General features: G+C 37.3%; 1 protein-coding gene across 6 annotated transcripts in view; it reads right to left on the bottom strand.

Annotated features, from left to right (window-relative positions):
* NF1 (neurofibromin 1) overlaps positions 1 to 16,017 on the bottom strand; it is a 295,569-nt gene that overhangs the window by 205,364 nt on the left and 74,188 nt on the right. For all 6 annotated transcript variants that reach the window (XM_063628603.1, XM_055255928.2, XM_063628607.1 and 3 more), the window contains exons 5-7: positions 12,625 to 12,731; positions 892 to 959; positions 590 to 665 (exon numbers count right to left, since the gene is read on the bottom strand). In XM_063628603.1, the coding sequence (XP_063484673.1) occupies positions 590 to 665; positions 892 to 959; positions 12,625 to 12,731 (251 nt within the window). The remainder of the gene's footprint in view (positions 1 to 589; positions 666 to 891; positions 960 to 12,624; positions 12,732 to 16,017) is intronic.

Below are 16,017 nucleotides of genomic sequence, written 5' to 3'. Positions count from 1 at the left end.
CACAAATGCATTCTGATAAGTAGACAAGCAATGTAATACTCTCTAAGTGTTAGAAGAGCTATCTTGATCTATCCTGGAAAAGCTCACATTTTAGAATGGATGATTGTGTATTCAGTCTCATTGTGCAGGGCCTTATGCAAAGTGTGATGTACCCACGCAACAAAGACTGAACAGCTTCCCAAAAAGAATTACCAAAGTTCTCCAGGAGTCTGTATTCTCTGCCTTGCAGTTGTGTCTTACATTATAGGTGAGAATATTACTACTTTATACACATCTCCCTAAATACAAAATAAAGCTTCAGAGCACATGCTTCTCTACAACAAAGAGCCAAACATCCCATCCTATCACAGCTCTAAAGATCTGACCTTCATTTCAAACTACTTTGTTTGCTCCAAGGAAAGGAAGAGGGTTCGGCGTAATTTAGAAATTAAGAGAAAAACAGTATTTCCTATTTGACACCAGTTGACAATAGAAGATGTAAAAGCACCTTTATAACAAAAGTAACTTGGAAAATTATGATAGGTTTTTATGTCACAAGTAGGCATTTAAAAGACAAAAAAAAAAAAAAAAAAATCAATCGTATCCTTACCAGCCATATCAGTCTGTGGGATCTGGTACAGTTTTGTAAATTCATCTGGATAATTTTCTACCCAGTTCCAAAATGCCTATAAATAAAGAACCACATGTCTTTATATGAAAGCAGTGATCTTTTGTAATACAGTAAATAAAATGTCACAAACTTCTAACTTCCTTCATAATATTACAATGTATTCTTCCTGAAAATTAATGTGAAACTACCACTCAAGTCATAACTTTCTGATTCAGGATGCTAACAACAGCAAATTTTATCACCAAAAACAAAATTTGAATACCAGAGAGGTTGTAACTTACCTTTTCCAGACTATTTATAACTGCTAACTGCGCAACCTTCTTTAGGGCTTTAAATTTAAATGCTGTTTCTGGAAAAAACACAATTTTTAAAAATTAACTCTAGAATAAGTTAACACAAATACAACTCAGAGCAAAATAACTTTCCATTTATGTATTACTTTTGCTCCAATATTATCCGTAAGCAATGAAAGGTAAAGACACCTAACAGAAACCCAAAACTCGATAGTTGTCTGCTAAGAAAGAAAAATTCCATTAACAGCAAATATGCCTTGGATGTCAATGATTGTGAGCTTTTTGTTTTGTTTTTAATAACTTGCTTTTTCAAAAAAAAGTATAAAACACATACAGGATATTGATTCTTCCTATCCATGAGCATGGAATGGTTTTCCATTTGTGTCCTCTCTTATTTCCCAGAGCAGTGGTTTGTAGTTCTCCTTGAAGAGGTCCTTCACGTCCCTTGTAAGTTGGATTCCTAGGTATTTTATTCTCTTTGTAGCAGTTGTAAATGGGAGTTCACTCATGATTCGGCTCTCTGTTATTGGTGTATAGGAATGCTTGTGATTTTTGCACACTGATTTTGTATCCTGAGATTTTGCTGAAGTTGCTTATCAGCTTAAGGAGATTTTGGGCTGAGACGATGGGGTTTTCTAAACATACAACCATGTCATCTGCAAACAGAGGCAATTTGACTTTCTCTTTTCCTAACTGAATACCCTTTATTTCTTTCTCTTGCCTGACTGCCCTGGCCAGAACTTCCAATTTTATGTTGAATAGGAGTGGTGAGAGAGGGCATCCTTGTCTTGTGCCAGTTTTCAAAGGGAATGCTTCCAGTTTTTGCCCATTCAGTATGATATTGGCTGTGGGTTTGTCATAAATAGCTCTTATTATTTTGAGATACGTCTGATCAATCCCTAGTTTATTCAGAGTTTTTGGCATGAAGGGCTGTTGAATTTTATCAAAGGCCTTTTCTGTATCTATTGAGATAATCATGTGGTTTTTGTCATTGGTTCTGTTTACGTGATGGATTACTTTCAATGATTTGCGTATGTTGAAACCAGCCTTGCATCCCAGGGATGAAGCCAACTTGATCATGGTGGATAAGCTTTTTGATGTGCTTGTTGGATTCAGTTTGCCATTATTTTATTGAGGATTTTCGCATCGATGTTCATCAGGGATATTAGCCTAAAATTTTCTCTTGTTGTGTCTCTGCCAGGTTTTGGTATCACCATGATGCTGGCCTCATAAAATGAGTTAGGGAGGATTCACTCTTTTTCTATTGTTTGAAATAGTTTCAGAAGGAATGGTACCAGCTCCTCCTCTGGTAGAATCTGGCTGTGAATTCACCTGGTCCTGGACTTTTTTTGGTTGGTAGGCTATTAATGATTGCCTCAATTTCAGAACTTGTTATTGGTCTATTCAGGGATTTGACTTCTTCCTGGTTTAGTCTTGTGAGGGTGTATGTGTCCAGGAATTTATCCATTTCTGCTAGATCTTCTAGTTTATTTGCATAGAGGTGTTTATAGTATTCTCTGATGGTAGTTTGTATTTCTGTGGGATCGGTGGTGATATCCCTTTTATCATTTTTTATTGCGTCTATTTGATTCTCCTCTCTTTCTTCTTTATTAGTCTGGCTAGTGGTCTATTTTGTTGATCTTTTCAAAAAACCAGCTCCTGGATTCATTGATTTTTTTTTTTTTTTTTTTTTAAACAGAGTCTTGCTCTGTCGCCCAGGCTGGAGTGCAGTGGCACGATCATGGCTCACTGCAAGTTCCGCCTCCCGGGTGCACACCATTCTCCTGCCTCAGACTCCCAAAAAGCTGGGACTACAGGCGCCTGCCACCACGCCCGGCTAATTTTTTTGTATTTTTAGTAGAGATGGGGTTTCACTGAGGCCAAGGCGGTGGATCACGAGGTCAGGAAACTCACTGATTTTTTGAAAGGCTTTTCGTGTCTCTATCTCCTTCAGTTCTGCTCTGATCTTAGTTATTTCTTGTCTTCTGAATTTGTTTGCTCTTGCTTCTCTAGTTCTTTTAATGTGATGTTAGGGTGTCAATTTTATATCTTTCCTGCTTTATCTTGTGGGCATTTAGTGCTATAAATTTCCCTCTATACACTGTTATAAATGTATCCCAGAGGTTTTGGTACGTTGTGTATTTTTCTCATTGGTTTCAAAGAACATCTTTATTTCTGCCTTCATTCCGTTATTTTCCCAGTAGTCATTCAGGAGCAGGTTGTCCTGTTTCCATGTAGTTGTGTGGTTTAGAGTGAGTTTCTTAATCCTGAGTTCTAGTTTGATTGCACTGTGGTCTGAGAGACTTTGTTATGATTTCCATTCTTTGGCATTTGCTGAGGAGTGTTGTACTTCCAATTATGTGGTCAATTTTGGAATAAGTGCAATGTGGTGCTGAGAAGAATATATATTCTGTTGATTTGGGGTGGAGAGTTCTGTAGATGTCTATTAGGTCCACTTGGTGCAGGGCTGAGTTCAATTCCTGGATATCCTTGTTAACTTTCTGTCTTGTTGATCTGTCTAATGTTGACAGTGGGGTGTTAAAGTCTCCCACTATTATTGTGTGGGAGTCTAAGTCTCTTTGTAGGTCTCTAAGGACTTGCTATATGAATCTGGGTGTTCCTGTATTAGGTGCCTATATATTTAGGGTAGTTAGCTCTTCTTGTTGCATTGATTCCTTTCCCATTATGTAATACCCTTCTTTGACTCTTTCATCTTTTTTGTTGGTTTAAAGTCTGTTTTATCAGATGCTAGGATTGCAACCCTGCTTTTTTTTTCCTTTCCATTTGCTTGGTAAATCTTCCTCCAACTCTTTATTTTGAGCCTATATGTAACTCTGCATGTGAGATGGGTCTCCTGAATACAGCACAGTGATGGGTCTTGACTCTTTATCCAATTTGCCAGTCTGTGTCTTTTAATTGGGGCATTTAGCCTGTTTACATTTAAGGTTAATAGTGTTATGTGTGAATTTGTTATTATGATGCTAGCTGGTTATTTAGCCCATTTACATTTAAGGTTAATATTGTTATGTGTGAATTTGTCACTATGATGCTAGCTGGTTATTTTGCCCATTAGTTGATGCAGTTTCTTCACAGCATAGATGGTCTTTACAATTTGGTATGTTTTTGCAGTGGCTGTTACCGGTTGTTCCTTTCCATGCTTAGTGCTTCCTTCAGGAGCTCTTGTAAGGCAGGCCTGGTGGTGACAAAAATCTCTCAGCATTTGCTTGTCTGTAAAGGATTTTATTTCTCCTTCGCTTATGAAGCTTAGTTTGGCTGGATATGAAATTCTGGGATGAAAATTCTTTTCTTTAAGAATGTTGAATATTGGCCCCCACTCTCTTCTGGCTTGTAGGGTTTCTGCCTAGAGATCCGCTGTTAGTCTGATGGGCTTCCCTTTGTGGTAACCCGACCTTTCTCTCTGGCTGCCCTTAATATTTTTTCCTTCATTTCAACCTTGGTGAATCTGACGATTATATGTCTTGGGGTTGCTCTTCTTGAGGATTATCTTTGTAGTGTTCTCTGTATTTCCTGAATTTGAATGTTGGCCTGCCTTGCTAGGTTGGGGAAGTTCTCCTGCATAATATCCTGAAGAGTGTTTTCCAACTTTGTTCCATTCTCCCCATCACTTTCAGGTACACTAACCAAATGTAGATTTGGTCTTTTCACGTAGTCCCATATTTCTTGGAGGCTTTGTTCGTTTCTTTTCACTCTTTTTTCTCTAATCTTGTCTTCTCGCTTTATATCATTGAGTTGATCTTCAATCTCTGATATCCTTTCTTCTGCTTGATTGATTTGGCTGTTGATACTTGTGTATGCTTCACGAAGTTCTCGTGCTGTGTTTTTCAGCTCCATCAGGTCATTTATGTTCTTCTCTAAGATGGTTATTCTAGTCAGCAATTTGTCTAATCTTTTTTCCAGGTTCTTAGCTTCCTTGCATTAGGTTAGAACATGCTCCTTTAGCTCGGAGGAGTTTGTTATTATCCATCTTCTGAAGCCTACTTCTGTCAATTCGTCAAACTCATTCTTCGTCCAGTTTTGTTCCCTTGCTGGTGAGGAGTTGTGATCCTTTGTAGGAGAAGAGGTGTGTTCGTTTTTTTTTTCAGCCTTTTTGCACTGGTTTCTCCCCATTTTCATGGATTTATCTACCTTTGGTCTTGATGTTGGTGATGTGGATACTATTCCTTTCTTAGTTTTCCTTCTAACAGGCAGAACCCTCTGCTGCAGGTCTGCTGGAGTTTGCTGGAGGTCCACTCCAGACCCTGTTTGCCAGAGTATCACCAGCGGAGGCTGCAGATCAACAAAGATTGCTGCCTGTTCCTACCTCTGGAAGTTTTGTCCCAGAGGGGCACCCGCCAGATGCCAGCCAGAGAGGACACAAACAAATGGAAAAACATTTCATGCTCATGGATAGGAAGAATCAATATCGTGAAAATGGCCGTATTGCTCAAAGCAATTTATAGATTCAATGCTATCCCCATCAAACTACCATTGACTTTCTTCACAGAGTTAGAAAAAACTACTTTAAATTTCGTATGAAACCAGAAAAGAGCCCGCATAACCAAGACAATCCTAAGCAAAAAGAACAAAGCTGGAGGAATCACACTACCTGACTTCAAACTATACAAGGCTACAGTAACCAAAACAGCATGGTACTGGTACCAAAACAGGTACATAGACCAATGGAACAGAACAGAGGCCTCAGAAATAACACCACACATCTACAACCATCTGATCTTTGACAAACCTGACAAAAACAAGAAATGGGGAAAGGATTCCCTATTTAATAAATGGTATTGGCAAAACTGGCTAGCCATATGCAGAAAACTGAAACTGGACCCTTTCCTTACACCTTATACAAAAATTAATTCAAGATGGACCAAAGACTTAAACGTAAGACCTAAAACCATAAAAACCCTAGAAAGAAACCTAGGCAATACCATTCAGGACACAGGCATGGGCAAAGACTTCATGACTAAAACACCAAAAGCAATGACAACAAAAGCCAAAATTGACAAATGGGATCTAATTAAACTAAAGAGCTTCTGCATAGCAAAAGAAACTATCATCGGAGTGAACAGGCAACCTACAGAATGGGAGAAAATTTTTGTAATCTGCCCATCTGACAAAGGGCTAATAACCAGAATCTACAAAGAACTTAAATTTACAAGAAAAAACACAAACAACCCCATTAAAAAGTGGATGAAGGATATGAACAGACACTTCTCAAAAGAAGACAACAAACATATAAACAAAAGCTCATTATCACTGGTCATTACAGAAATGCAAATCAAAACCACAATAAGATACCATCTCACGCCAGTTAGAATGGCAATCATTAAAAAGTCAGGAAACAAAAGATGCTGGAAAGAATATGGAGAAATAGGAACACTTTTACACTGTTGGTGGGAGTGTAAATTAGTTCAACTATTGTGGAAGACTGTGGCGATTCCTCAAGGATCTAGAACTAGAAATACCATTTGACCCAGCCATCCCATTACTGGGTATATACCCAAAGGATTACAAATCATTCTGCTATAAAGACACATGCACACGTATGTTTACTGCAGCACTGTTCACAACAGCAAAGACTTGGAACCAATCCAAATGCCCATCAATGATAGACTGGATAAAGAAAATGTGGCACATATACATCACAGAATACTATGCAGACATAAAAAAGGATAAGTTCATGTCCTTTGCAGGGACATGGACGAAGCTGGAAACCATCACTCTCGGCAAACACAAGAACAGAAAACCAAACACCACATGTTCTCATTCATAAGTGGGAGTTGAACAATAAGAACACATGTACACAGGGAGGAGACCATCACACATCGGTGCCTGTCAGGGGGTGGGGAGTGGGGGAAGGGATAGCATTAGGAGAAATACCTAAGGTAGATGATGGGTTGATGGGTGCAGCAAACCACCATGGCACATGGACACCAATGTAACAAACCTGCACGTTCTGCACATGTACCCCAGAACTTAAAAGTATAATAAAAAGATTTTAAAAACATATACAGGGCCAGGCCCAATGGCTCACATCTATAATCTCAGCACTTTCGAAAGCAGGAGTGGGAAGATAGCTTGAGCCCAGGATTTCAAGACTACAGTGTACTATAATCATGTCACCGCATGCCAGCCTGAGCGACAGAGCAAGACTGTCTCAAAAAAAAAAAAAAAGCAAAAGCACAAGTGCTTACGGGAAATTTTTAAAACCATCAATGATTCTACCATTCAGAGACAATCACGGTTAACACCTGGTGGTTTTACTTCCATCACTTTTCCTATGCATGTAGAAAACAAATATATTTAACATAACTGAGATCATATAGGCTATATCAAATCTGTTCTTTCTCATAGTATCCGTAATTATTTGTATATCAGTAAAAACTCTTCATTTTTTTTTTTTTTTTGAGATGGAGTCTCGCTCTGTCGCTCAGGCTGGAGTGCAATGGCGCAGTGTTGGCTCACTGCAACCTCCGTCTCCCAGTTTCAAGCGATTCTCCTGCTTCAGCCAACCCAGTAGCTGGGATTACAGGCGTGCGCCACTACACTCAGCTACTTTTTGTATTTTTAGTAGAGACGGGATTTCACCATGTTGGTCAGGCTGGTCTCGAACTCCTGACCTCGTGATCCACCCACGTGGGCCTCCCAAAGTGCTGGAATTACAGGTGTGAGCCACCGTGCCTGGCCTATTTTTGATGGCTCTATATGCAATAGTAACTATTATACAAACAAAACATATCATGTATTTTTAGTATGACATACTTAATTCTTTTGGAATCTTAATGCTTTCAGAATATTACAGATGAACAAACTGTGTGTCTAAGGTTACAGATCTAATAAATGATTGAATTGGGCTTTAAAACCAAGGTCTTTTCAGTATGCTTTGATGTCCCTCATAATATTTAAGTCACTGTATTAAGTCACTGGTTGTTTAAATTTTCCAGTTTTAACACTGAAGTTATTTCTGTTATTTCACTATTATAAATAACATAAATAAATATTTTTATATCAAAATCTTTTCCCACATCACTGCTTATTTAAGATAAGGAATCTCTAGAAGTGTCCAGTTAAAGAGACGAATATTTTTAGGGCCCTTGATAAAGATTACCAAGCTGCCTTTCACTAGGGTTGGGCCAAATGCTGCTATCACCAAGCAGCATACAAAAGTGCCTTCATCCTATCTTTGTCATCATAAAAGCATGTTCATTTTCTTTATTTTGTTAATTGGAGTGTTCAAAATAGCAGACTGCATTTTAACGCAAGTAACAGTAAACATTTCTCCATATAAATATATTGGGTATTTTAATTTCTTCTTCTATAAGTTTATTGTCTACATCTAGAAAAAGATTTATGTCTGGAAAAAATGATCTGTCTATAAACGATTTTACTGGCAATGGTCCCTTGGCAAAGAACTTCTCCTGTTGACTTTTAATGAAGGGATAAAGGTTTTTATTACAGCTATGTAAGTGTCTAAGAGATAAATGAGTCTTTATTCTGGACTTGCAAATAAGTAACTCTCCAAATCAGTTTTTAAAAGTACCCCTTTGAATTCTCTTTGCTCTCACCCTCCACTGATTTCCAAATAACAACATTACTCTTCACAGTGCTCTTTAGCAACAACTTTACCTTTATGACATCTTAAATGTGTTATACACCGTAATCTATTCTCAAAGCCAAAGTAAGTAACTTCCAGTTCTACAGGTTTCTTGTTGGACATCCTACTGATACCTCAAACTCAGAAGATCTAAAACTGAATTTATCATTTTCCTGGTCAACCCCTCTCTTCTGCCATCAACCTTTCCTTCCCTTTTCTGCTCTAACCAGCTTATTCTGTAATATTTGGTGATATCTCTCTAACCTCATATATCTAAATTGACTACCAAATGCTATGTATTCCATTTCTTTCTTTTTTTTTTTTTTTAGATGGAGTTTCGGTCTTGTTGCCCAAGCTGGAGTGCAATGGCATGATCTTGGCTCACTACAACCTCCGTCTCCCAGGTTCAAGCGATTCTCCTGTGCCTCGGCCACCCGAGTAGCTGGGATTACAGGCGCGTGCCACCACACCCGGCTAATTTTTTGTATTTTTATTTTATTTTATTTATTTATTTAGAGACGGAGTCTCACTCTGTTGCCCAGGCTAGAGTGCAGTGGCACAATCTCGGCTCACTGCAAGCTCTGCCTCCTGGGTTCATGCCATTCTCCTGCCTCAGCCTCCCAAGTAGCTGAGACTACAGGCGCCCACCACCATGGCCGGCTAATTTTTTGTATTTTTAGTAGAGACAGTGTTCCACCGTGTTAGCCAGGATGGTCTCCTGACCTCATGATCTACCTGCCTCAGCCTAACAAAGTGCTGGGATTACAGGCGTGAGCCATCGCGCCCAGCCTCCACTTCTTTAAATACCTATCAAACTGGTCCCCATCCTTACCCTACCCCACTCCATCATCTGGATCTCCACAACTGTCATTATTCCTCACATATGTTACTGCATAACCAAGTCCCAGAAGTTCAGGTAACCCTCTACCAAGCCATCCTGCAAATTTCAAGCAAAGGAGTATATCTAAAATAAAATACTGATTAAGGTATTCTCTACCTCAAAGCCTATCACTTCCAGGGCCACTAAAATAAAGCTTCGTAACTCATAAGCACAGCAGTGCAGCAGTCAAGTATTTTGGTTCTAGAGACGAGCAGATGTGAACTCAATCTTTACTGAACAATTACTAGCTCTGTGACTTTGGAAATTTACTTAGGCCTCAGTTTCCTCATCTACACAAGAGATGATGATATTAATACTAGTATTGCTTCACAGGGTTATTGTAAGAATTGATGAGAAAAGGCATGCAAACTGCATAGCGCAAGGCCCGGCACAGACTGAAAATGTAACAAATGTTTCTCTCTCTCTCTCTCTCTCTCGATATATCTATAGAGATACAGATGTATCTATAGATAGATCTGGATATATACATATAGATTGATATTATCTATATACAGATAGGTATATCGAGAGAAAAAGAGAGAGAGAGAGAGAGAGAGAGACAGAGAGAGAGACAGAGACAGGATCTCATTCTGTTACCCAGGCTGGAATGCAGTGGCACGATCACAGCTTACTGCAGCCTCAACCTCTTCCTGGGCTCAAGTGATCCTCCCACCTCAGCCTCCCAAGTAGCTGGGACTACAGGTACGTGTCACCACATCCAGCTAATATTTTTATTTTTTTGTAGAGATGGGGGTCTCTCTCTGTTGCCCCGACTCCAGCAATCCTCCTGCCTCGGCTTCCCCGAAGTGTGGGGATTACATGTGTGAGCCACCAGGGCTGGCCATATTTTTATTAAAATGATCTGACCTATTCTTGTACCTTCACATCTTGCTTATCTCTCATCCCCTCAAACAAATATACACTTCCTCTCTCACTTTACACTCACCCTATTTGAGTTTGTCATAGTTTTTTTCCACAAATAATTTGATAATGACATCACTTGTCTCATAAACCATGCCATGAGCTCCTTAGGGACAGATTCCATATTTTATTAATTTTTGTAATCCCAGCACTTAGCATGGCTTCTTATACAGAGTTTCTCAACAAAGACTTGTTAAATTGTATTTAAAACACATTACTACCTTTACTACTCATTACTGAAAGGGTGCATTCTTTTTACCACTGTCACCAAGAGCCATCTTTTGCTGGCCTATTTAATATTGGTTTTATACTTTATATATTTATCAGCATATACTCTAAATTTATGTTCATGAGGGAGCTGCATTCAATGGGAAAGTTACTTCAGTATAAAAGAAAGTCATTTATCCACACATTCAATTAGTTTCTCTTATTTGGACAGAAGAGACATTTCAATTAATTATTATGGATTGAACATTTCTATTGTTTTAAACATCTATTCACAGGCAACCTGGACTAGACTTGTTTCCAAAACATCACTGAATAGTTATGAAAAATCGCCGGGCACGGTGGCTCACGCTTGTAATCCCAGCACTTTGGGAGGCCGAGGCGGGTGGATCACGAGGTCAGGAGATCAAGACCACGGTGAAAGCCCGTCTCTACTAAAAAATACAAAAAATTAGCCGGGCGTGGTGGCGGGCGTCTGTAGTCCCAGCTACTCGGAGAGACTGAGGCAGGAGAATGGCATGAACCCAGGAGGCGGAGCTTGCAGTGAGCCGAGATCGCGCCACTGCACTCCAGCCTGGGCGACAGAACAAGACTCCGCCTCAAAAAAAAAAAAAAAAATTGTTATGAAAAATCATAAAATCCCACTAATACTTCTTTTTTTTTTAATCCCACTAATACTTCTTAACTTTAATTCATAGAGATCTCTAAATTTCACCATTCACTTCCTCAACTGCTCAACGCTTAATAATAGATAATAAAATCCTGCAAATCTCAACTATTAATTCAATGGTGGTTTATTATAATCTAAAATAATTGCTGTCCACATGTTTGTATCTTGGCATAACAGCTAAAATCATCCTTATATTTTCCTTTATTAAAGTTACTGAATTAATTGTTGCTTGGTTTCACAATGGTAATGATCTAAAATCATAAATTATGAACAAGGGTAATATGAATAGAACACAGCTTTATATTATTCCTCTATATAGGTATTGCCTTTTTACATCTCTGGTGAGATAGTTATTGAGTTTAAAGCAAATATTAAGAAAACAAAACCAGGTATTTTGAAAACTACATTGCAGAACTGACGTTTCTGAAGCTAATATAATTCAATCTGTTTTAGGTCAGATATTAAAAATATTATTGTTTGACAACCCCTCAAGTTACAAATAAAAATATGTGTGAACTGTATAAGGTTTCATATCTAAATTAGCCAGGGTCTAATAATGCCAAAAACTAAAAAACATTTTTTTGTAAAATGAAATTTAGATATTCATACTCAATTTATGAATACTCACTGATACCTGATTTACATGAATACATCACTGCTTACCACAGAATTTATCTCAATTCCTTCGGATCATACTCAGTTTATGAATACTCATTGATATCTGATTTACATGAACACATCACGGCTTACTACAGAATATATCTCAATTCCTTCTGATGGTTTATTTCAATCCACATAATCATGTAAAGTACTTCCAAAGCTTTAAAGTCACATATTAGGTGTTATAATATCCCCATGTGGAACTACTACTGATATGTTCTACAAGGAGACAAAACTAGGCAATGGAAGGTTAAGGGACTTTGTAATGCTGTAAAGTCAGTCAGTAAGAGAGCTGAAAACAGAAATGTCAGAAATGAAATCTCTGGCTCAATTCATCCTCCCACCATAACATCACAATCTCCTCGTTACATTCTGCAATAAAACTTTGATATCCTACTACAGACAATATTTGTAAAGCGCTATAATAGCTAAACATAGCTTCTATAACCTATAGCCACCCTTGAGAGATCAAATTCCAGAAAAATGAAATAGCACCCTTGCATTCTCTGTATTGAAAACAAAAATTGTAGTTAAGCAAAACTTTCCATTGCCAAGATTTAAAATGCTCATTTTCTCTACTGCGTTATTTTCAAAGATTGAAAAATAATTAACCATATGTATTACTGGTTATTTCACAAGGAAATGTCATTATAAAATACAGTTTGGTGTTTTAGTTCAGCACAATTAATATAATTAGTACATTCATGATACTGGTTTTTGACCCAGTGATTTTTTTCAGATATATTATACATTTAAACTTACCCTTCAGGAGTCGTTTTAATTTTGCACAATCCACATTGATATACTGTAACAATTCTATATCATGAACATCAACATTGTCTTCTGAACAAACAGTTAATTCCTGTAACCTGAAAAGTAAAAACCAAAAATAATTTATCAAATTAAGTATTAGGGGACAGGTGTGGTATCTCACACCTGTAATCCCAGCACTTCGGGAGGCCAAGGCAGGAGGATCACTTGAGGCCAGGAGTTCAAGACCAGCCTGGGCAACATACCAAGACATCATCTCTAAAAAAAAAATAGAAAAATTAGCTGGGCATGATGGCACACACCTATAGGCCCAGCAACTCAGGAGGCTAAGGGAGGAGGATCTCTTGAGCCTACAAGTTTGAAGCTGCAATGAGCTGTGATCACTCCACTGTACTTCAGCCTGAGTAACAGAGTGGGCCCTATCTCTTAAAAAAAACAAAAACAAAAGAAGTCTTAGGGTATCTCTAAATTCTGAATTCAACAGATTCTTCCCTCAAAGATGAGTTCATAAGAGTAAAGACACATATAAAAATAAGGCAATAAATATTTCTTATAAAAACCTAAAGGAACATAACTAACTTATGGGATATGATAAAAGAAACCATGATAATCCAGTAAACGTAGCATCGTAGCATCCTTATCCTTAAGACTGAGGTGTCTAAATAGTATTTCCAACTTTCGGCCAGGGTTCTTTGGGAAAATTAGTTAATTCCAGGATGGGGGCAAGAGATATACAAGGTGAGGGCAGGTCACCTTGGGCTTGAAAACAAGGAAACTATCAACAACTATCAGAGTCATGTCAAATATCACACAGGTATGCACTTTAGGCATCTCAACTGTCAAAAATGGGATAATCTGAGGATCAAAAGAATTATGTCTACAATGGAAACACATACAATAAATTAAAATACACGAGTCTGTTACAATATTGAAAGAAAAAACTTCATGGGTAAACTTTCGCAACTGTTAGGGTACCAACTCATTCTGATAATGAATAATGAAAGTCAAGCCTGTATCCTGCATTTCCTACATGGACTGTATTGCAAGATAACTAAACACACAATGCAGCAAAAGTCTTTCATAGAAGTCACAATTTTAAAATAAAGAATGAATGACAGAATAGAAAACTTTTCATTTTGTAGCCCCCAATGAAGTGGAATCCAGGCAGTGATCATCAGTGATTACTAAAAACATTAGGTAGAAATTTATGGGAAACTGTCTAATGAATTCATACTGCTGATAACATCGAAATCCAATCACTGATCATAACATTAAAAGTCAATAATAGGACATGTTTCCTGATGTGATTCATTAGGAAACACATAGCATCATCAGTAAAGTATTCTTGTCCCCCCGCAGCCAAATGAACCTGAATCCAGTGAAACCCAAATACAGAATGTAGAAAGGCAAATAACGCAGTCCAACAAATAAACAGCATGGGAAAAAATGGAGAGCAAGGTGAAGAAATGAAGAAATGATACTGATTAACAGAGGCTCAGGAGAAATATCAACCAATTCCAAAGTATGCATCCTGTTTGTATCTTAATTTGAACAAAACAAATAAAAAAGCCATTTCTGAGATAATGAAAAAAAACACAAATTTGCCAATGCATGATATTAAGGAATTATGATTCTTGATAGGTATGACAATATTATAGTTAAATGCTTAAAAATCTATTTATTAGAGATATATACTGAAATATTTACAGGTGAAATGACGTCTGGGGTTTGCTTTAAATTACCGAAAAGGGAGGAAGAGAAACCATAGCATGCCGGAAACAGTTAAAGTGGGGTAAGAGATGCATGGAGATTTGAAATACTATTCTCTCTGCTATGTGTATTTTTTAATTTTTCCACAATGAATAGTTTTAAAAATTCATATTTCTAATTACAAGTAAAAGTATAATTTGAATTAAAAGTAAAACAATAATAAGTAAGCTTCATTTTACTAACTTCTACTTTTATCAACTAGATTTTTGAAACACGAATGAAACTTTATATTCACAGGGTACATTTACTTTGTATTTGAAAACCGAGTAAGCCTTTTTTCATTGCACTTTTCACAGTTTGTACATGTGTTTATGTAATTATTTGCTTAATATCCCTCCTTCACAGTAGTAGCTTATAAGGACAGGAATATCTGTTTAAATCCAAGCTTCTCTTATGTTGAATATGAAGTTATCACAAATATAGAAACATTTAACACTTAACAAATATGTAGATATTTTTAAACTGATAAAAGAAATTCACTTGGCCTAAATGTTAATAAAAGGAATTAAACTTTTCTTCCATTTTACACCAAAAACCACAGTGCTCAGATTTTCAAAAGTTGGTATTGCTAATCTATTAAATTATGCTACCTAATGAGGCATACTCATTATTCATATTAATAGACATCAAAAATACAAGCAGCACAATTAAATTGCAAATTTTTATAAATGCAGCAATAGACATATGGTGAAAAGGCACAAATACTATATGGTCTTATAATTTATATGTATTAACTTGAATTTCAATCATTTAGTGCAATTTGCAAAGGAGTTATTAATCATCACACTGAACCTTCAGTTGACAAGAATGTAATCAATCCTATTCTTCCTTCTCAAATTCTCTTTTCACTCACTTTAGCTTTAATTAGACTACAGCTAACAGTACAACTATTCTAAGCACTTATATGAACTCTCTTCCTATCATCAGGGTAAGAAAAGCTCAGCATTTCAAGCTGGGAATGAGGTTGTCCTCAATGCTAAAAATTCCATGGCTGCTGCAAAGAGCATAGAAATATGGAGTACGGCTCCTTAGAAAACACAACATCATAGATCAGCAACACCAACTTCCGAAACGTTGACTCTTGTGGTTGTTTGTGAAAAATGGGAGAAAAATTTTGTCCCTTTTATAGTCTGGTACCCTTATAGGGAGCAGGTATTTTGTAAAGGTTAAACATCATTTCCGAAGCAGAGAAATCAAATAAAGGGTAGTCTGCGCAAAAGAAATGAAGAGTAGAAAACCTATCACTAAAACATCTAGAAAGACTAGGCATATTGAAAGATATTTTAAATGTATAGGTCCAGAAAAGAAGAAGAAAACTGAAAACCAGAGAGTTAAGTGCATGAGTACATGACCCGGCCCTGCAACAAAGGAAAGATGAGTGAGGTTTTTGATCTCCTTAACCTAGGAGCTTGGGGCTTAATATCCACATGGAGACTGGATATAAAGCCTTGTACCCTAATAATTCAAGATTCTAACTTGGGCCCTGCATAAAACATGAACTAGAAAGAACAACGCACTCCCCCTGCCGCCCCCATTCTCCACAAAAAAAAAAAAAAAGAAAAAAAAGAAAAAAACCTACCAGCACAAAGAAGCTTACCTGCTCTGCATAAACTT

This window comes from Symphalangus syndactylus, chromosome 20 (genome assembly GCF_028878055.3).
Source record: "Symphalangus syndactylus isolate Jambi chromosome 20, NHGRI_mSymSyn1-v2.1_pri, whole genome shotgun sequence".
Taxonomy (NCBI): domain Eukaryota; kingdom Metazoa; phylum Chordata; class Mammalia; order Primates; family Hylobatidae; genus Symphalangus; species Symphalangus syndactylus.
The sequence above is the reverse complement of the archived record's forward strand: the minus strand, read 5'-3'. Positions and strand labels throughout refer to the sequence as shown.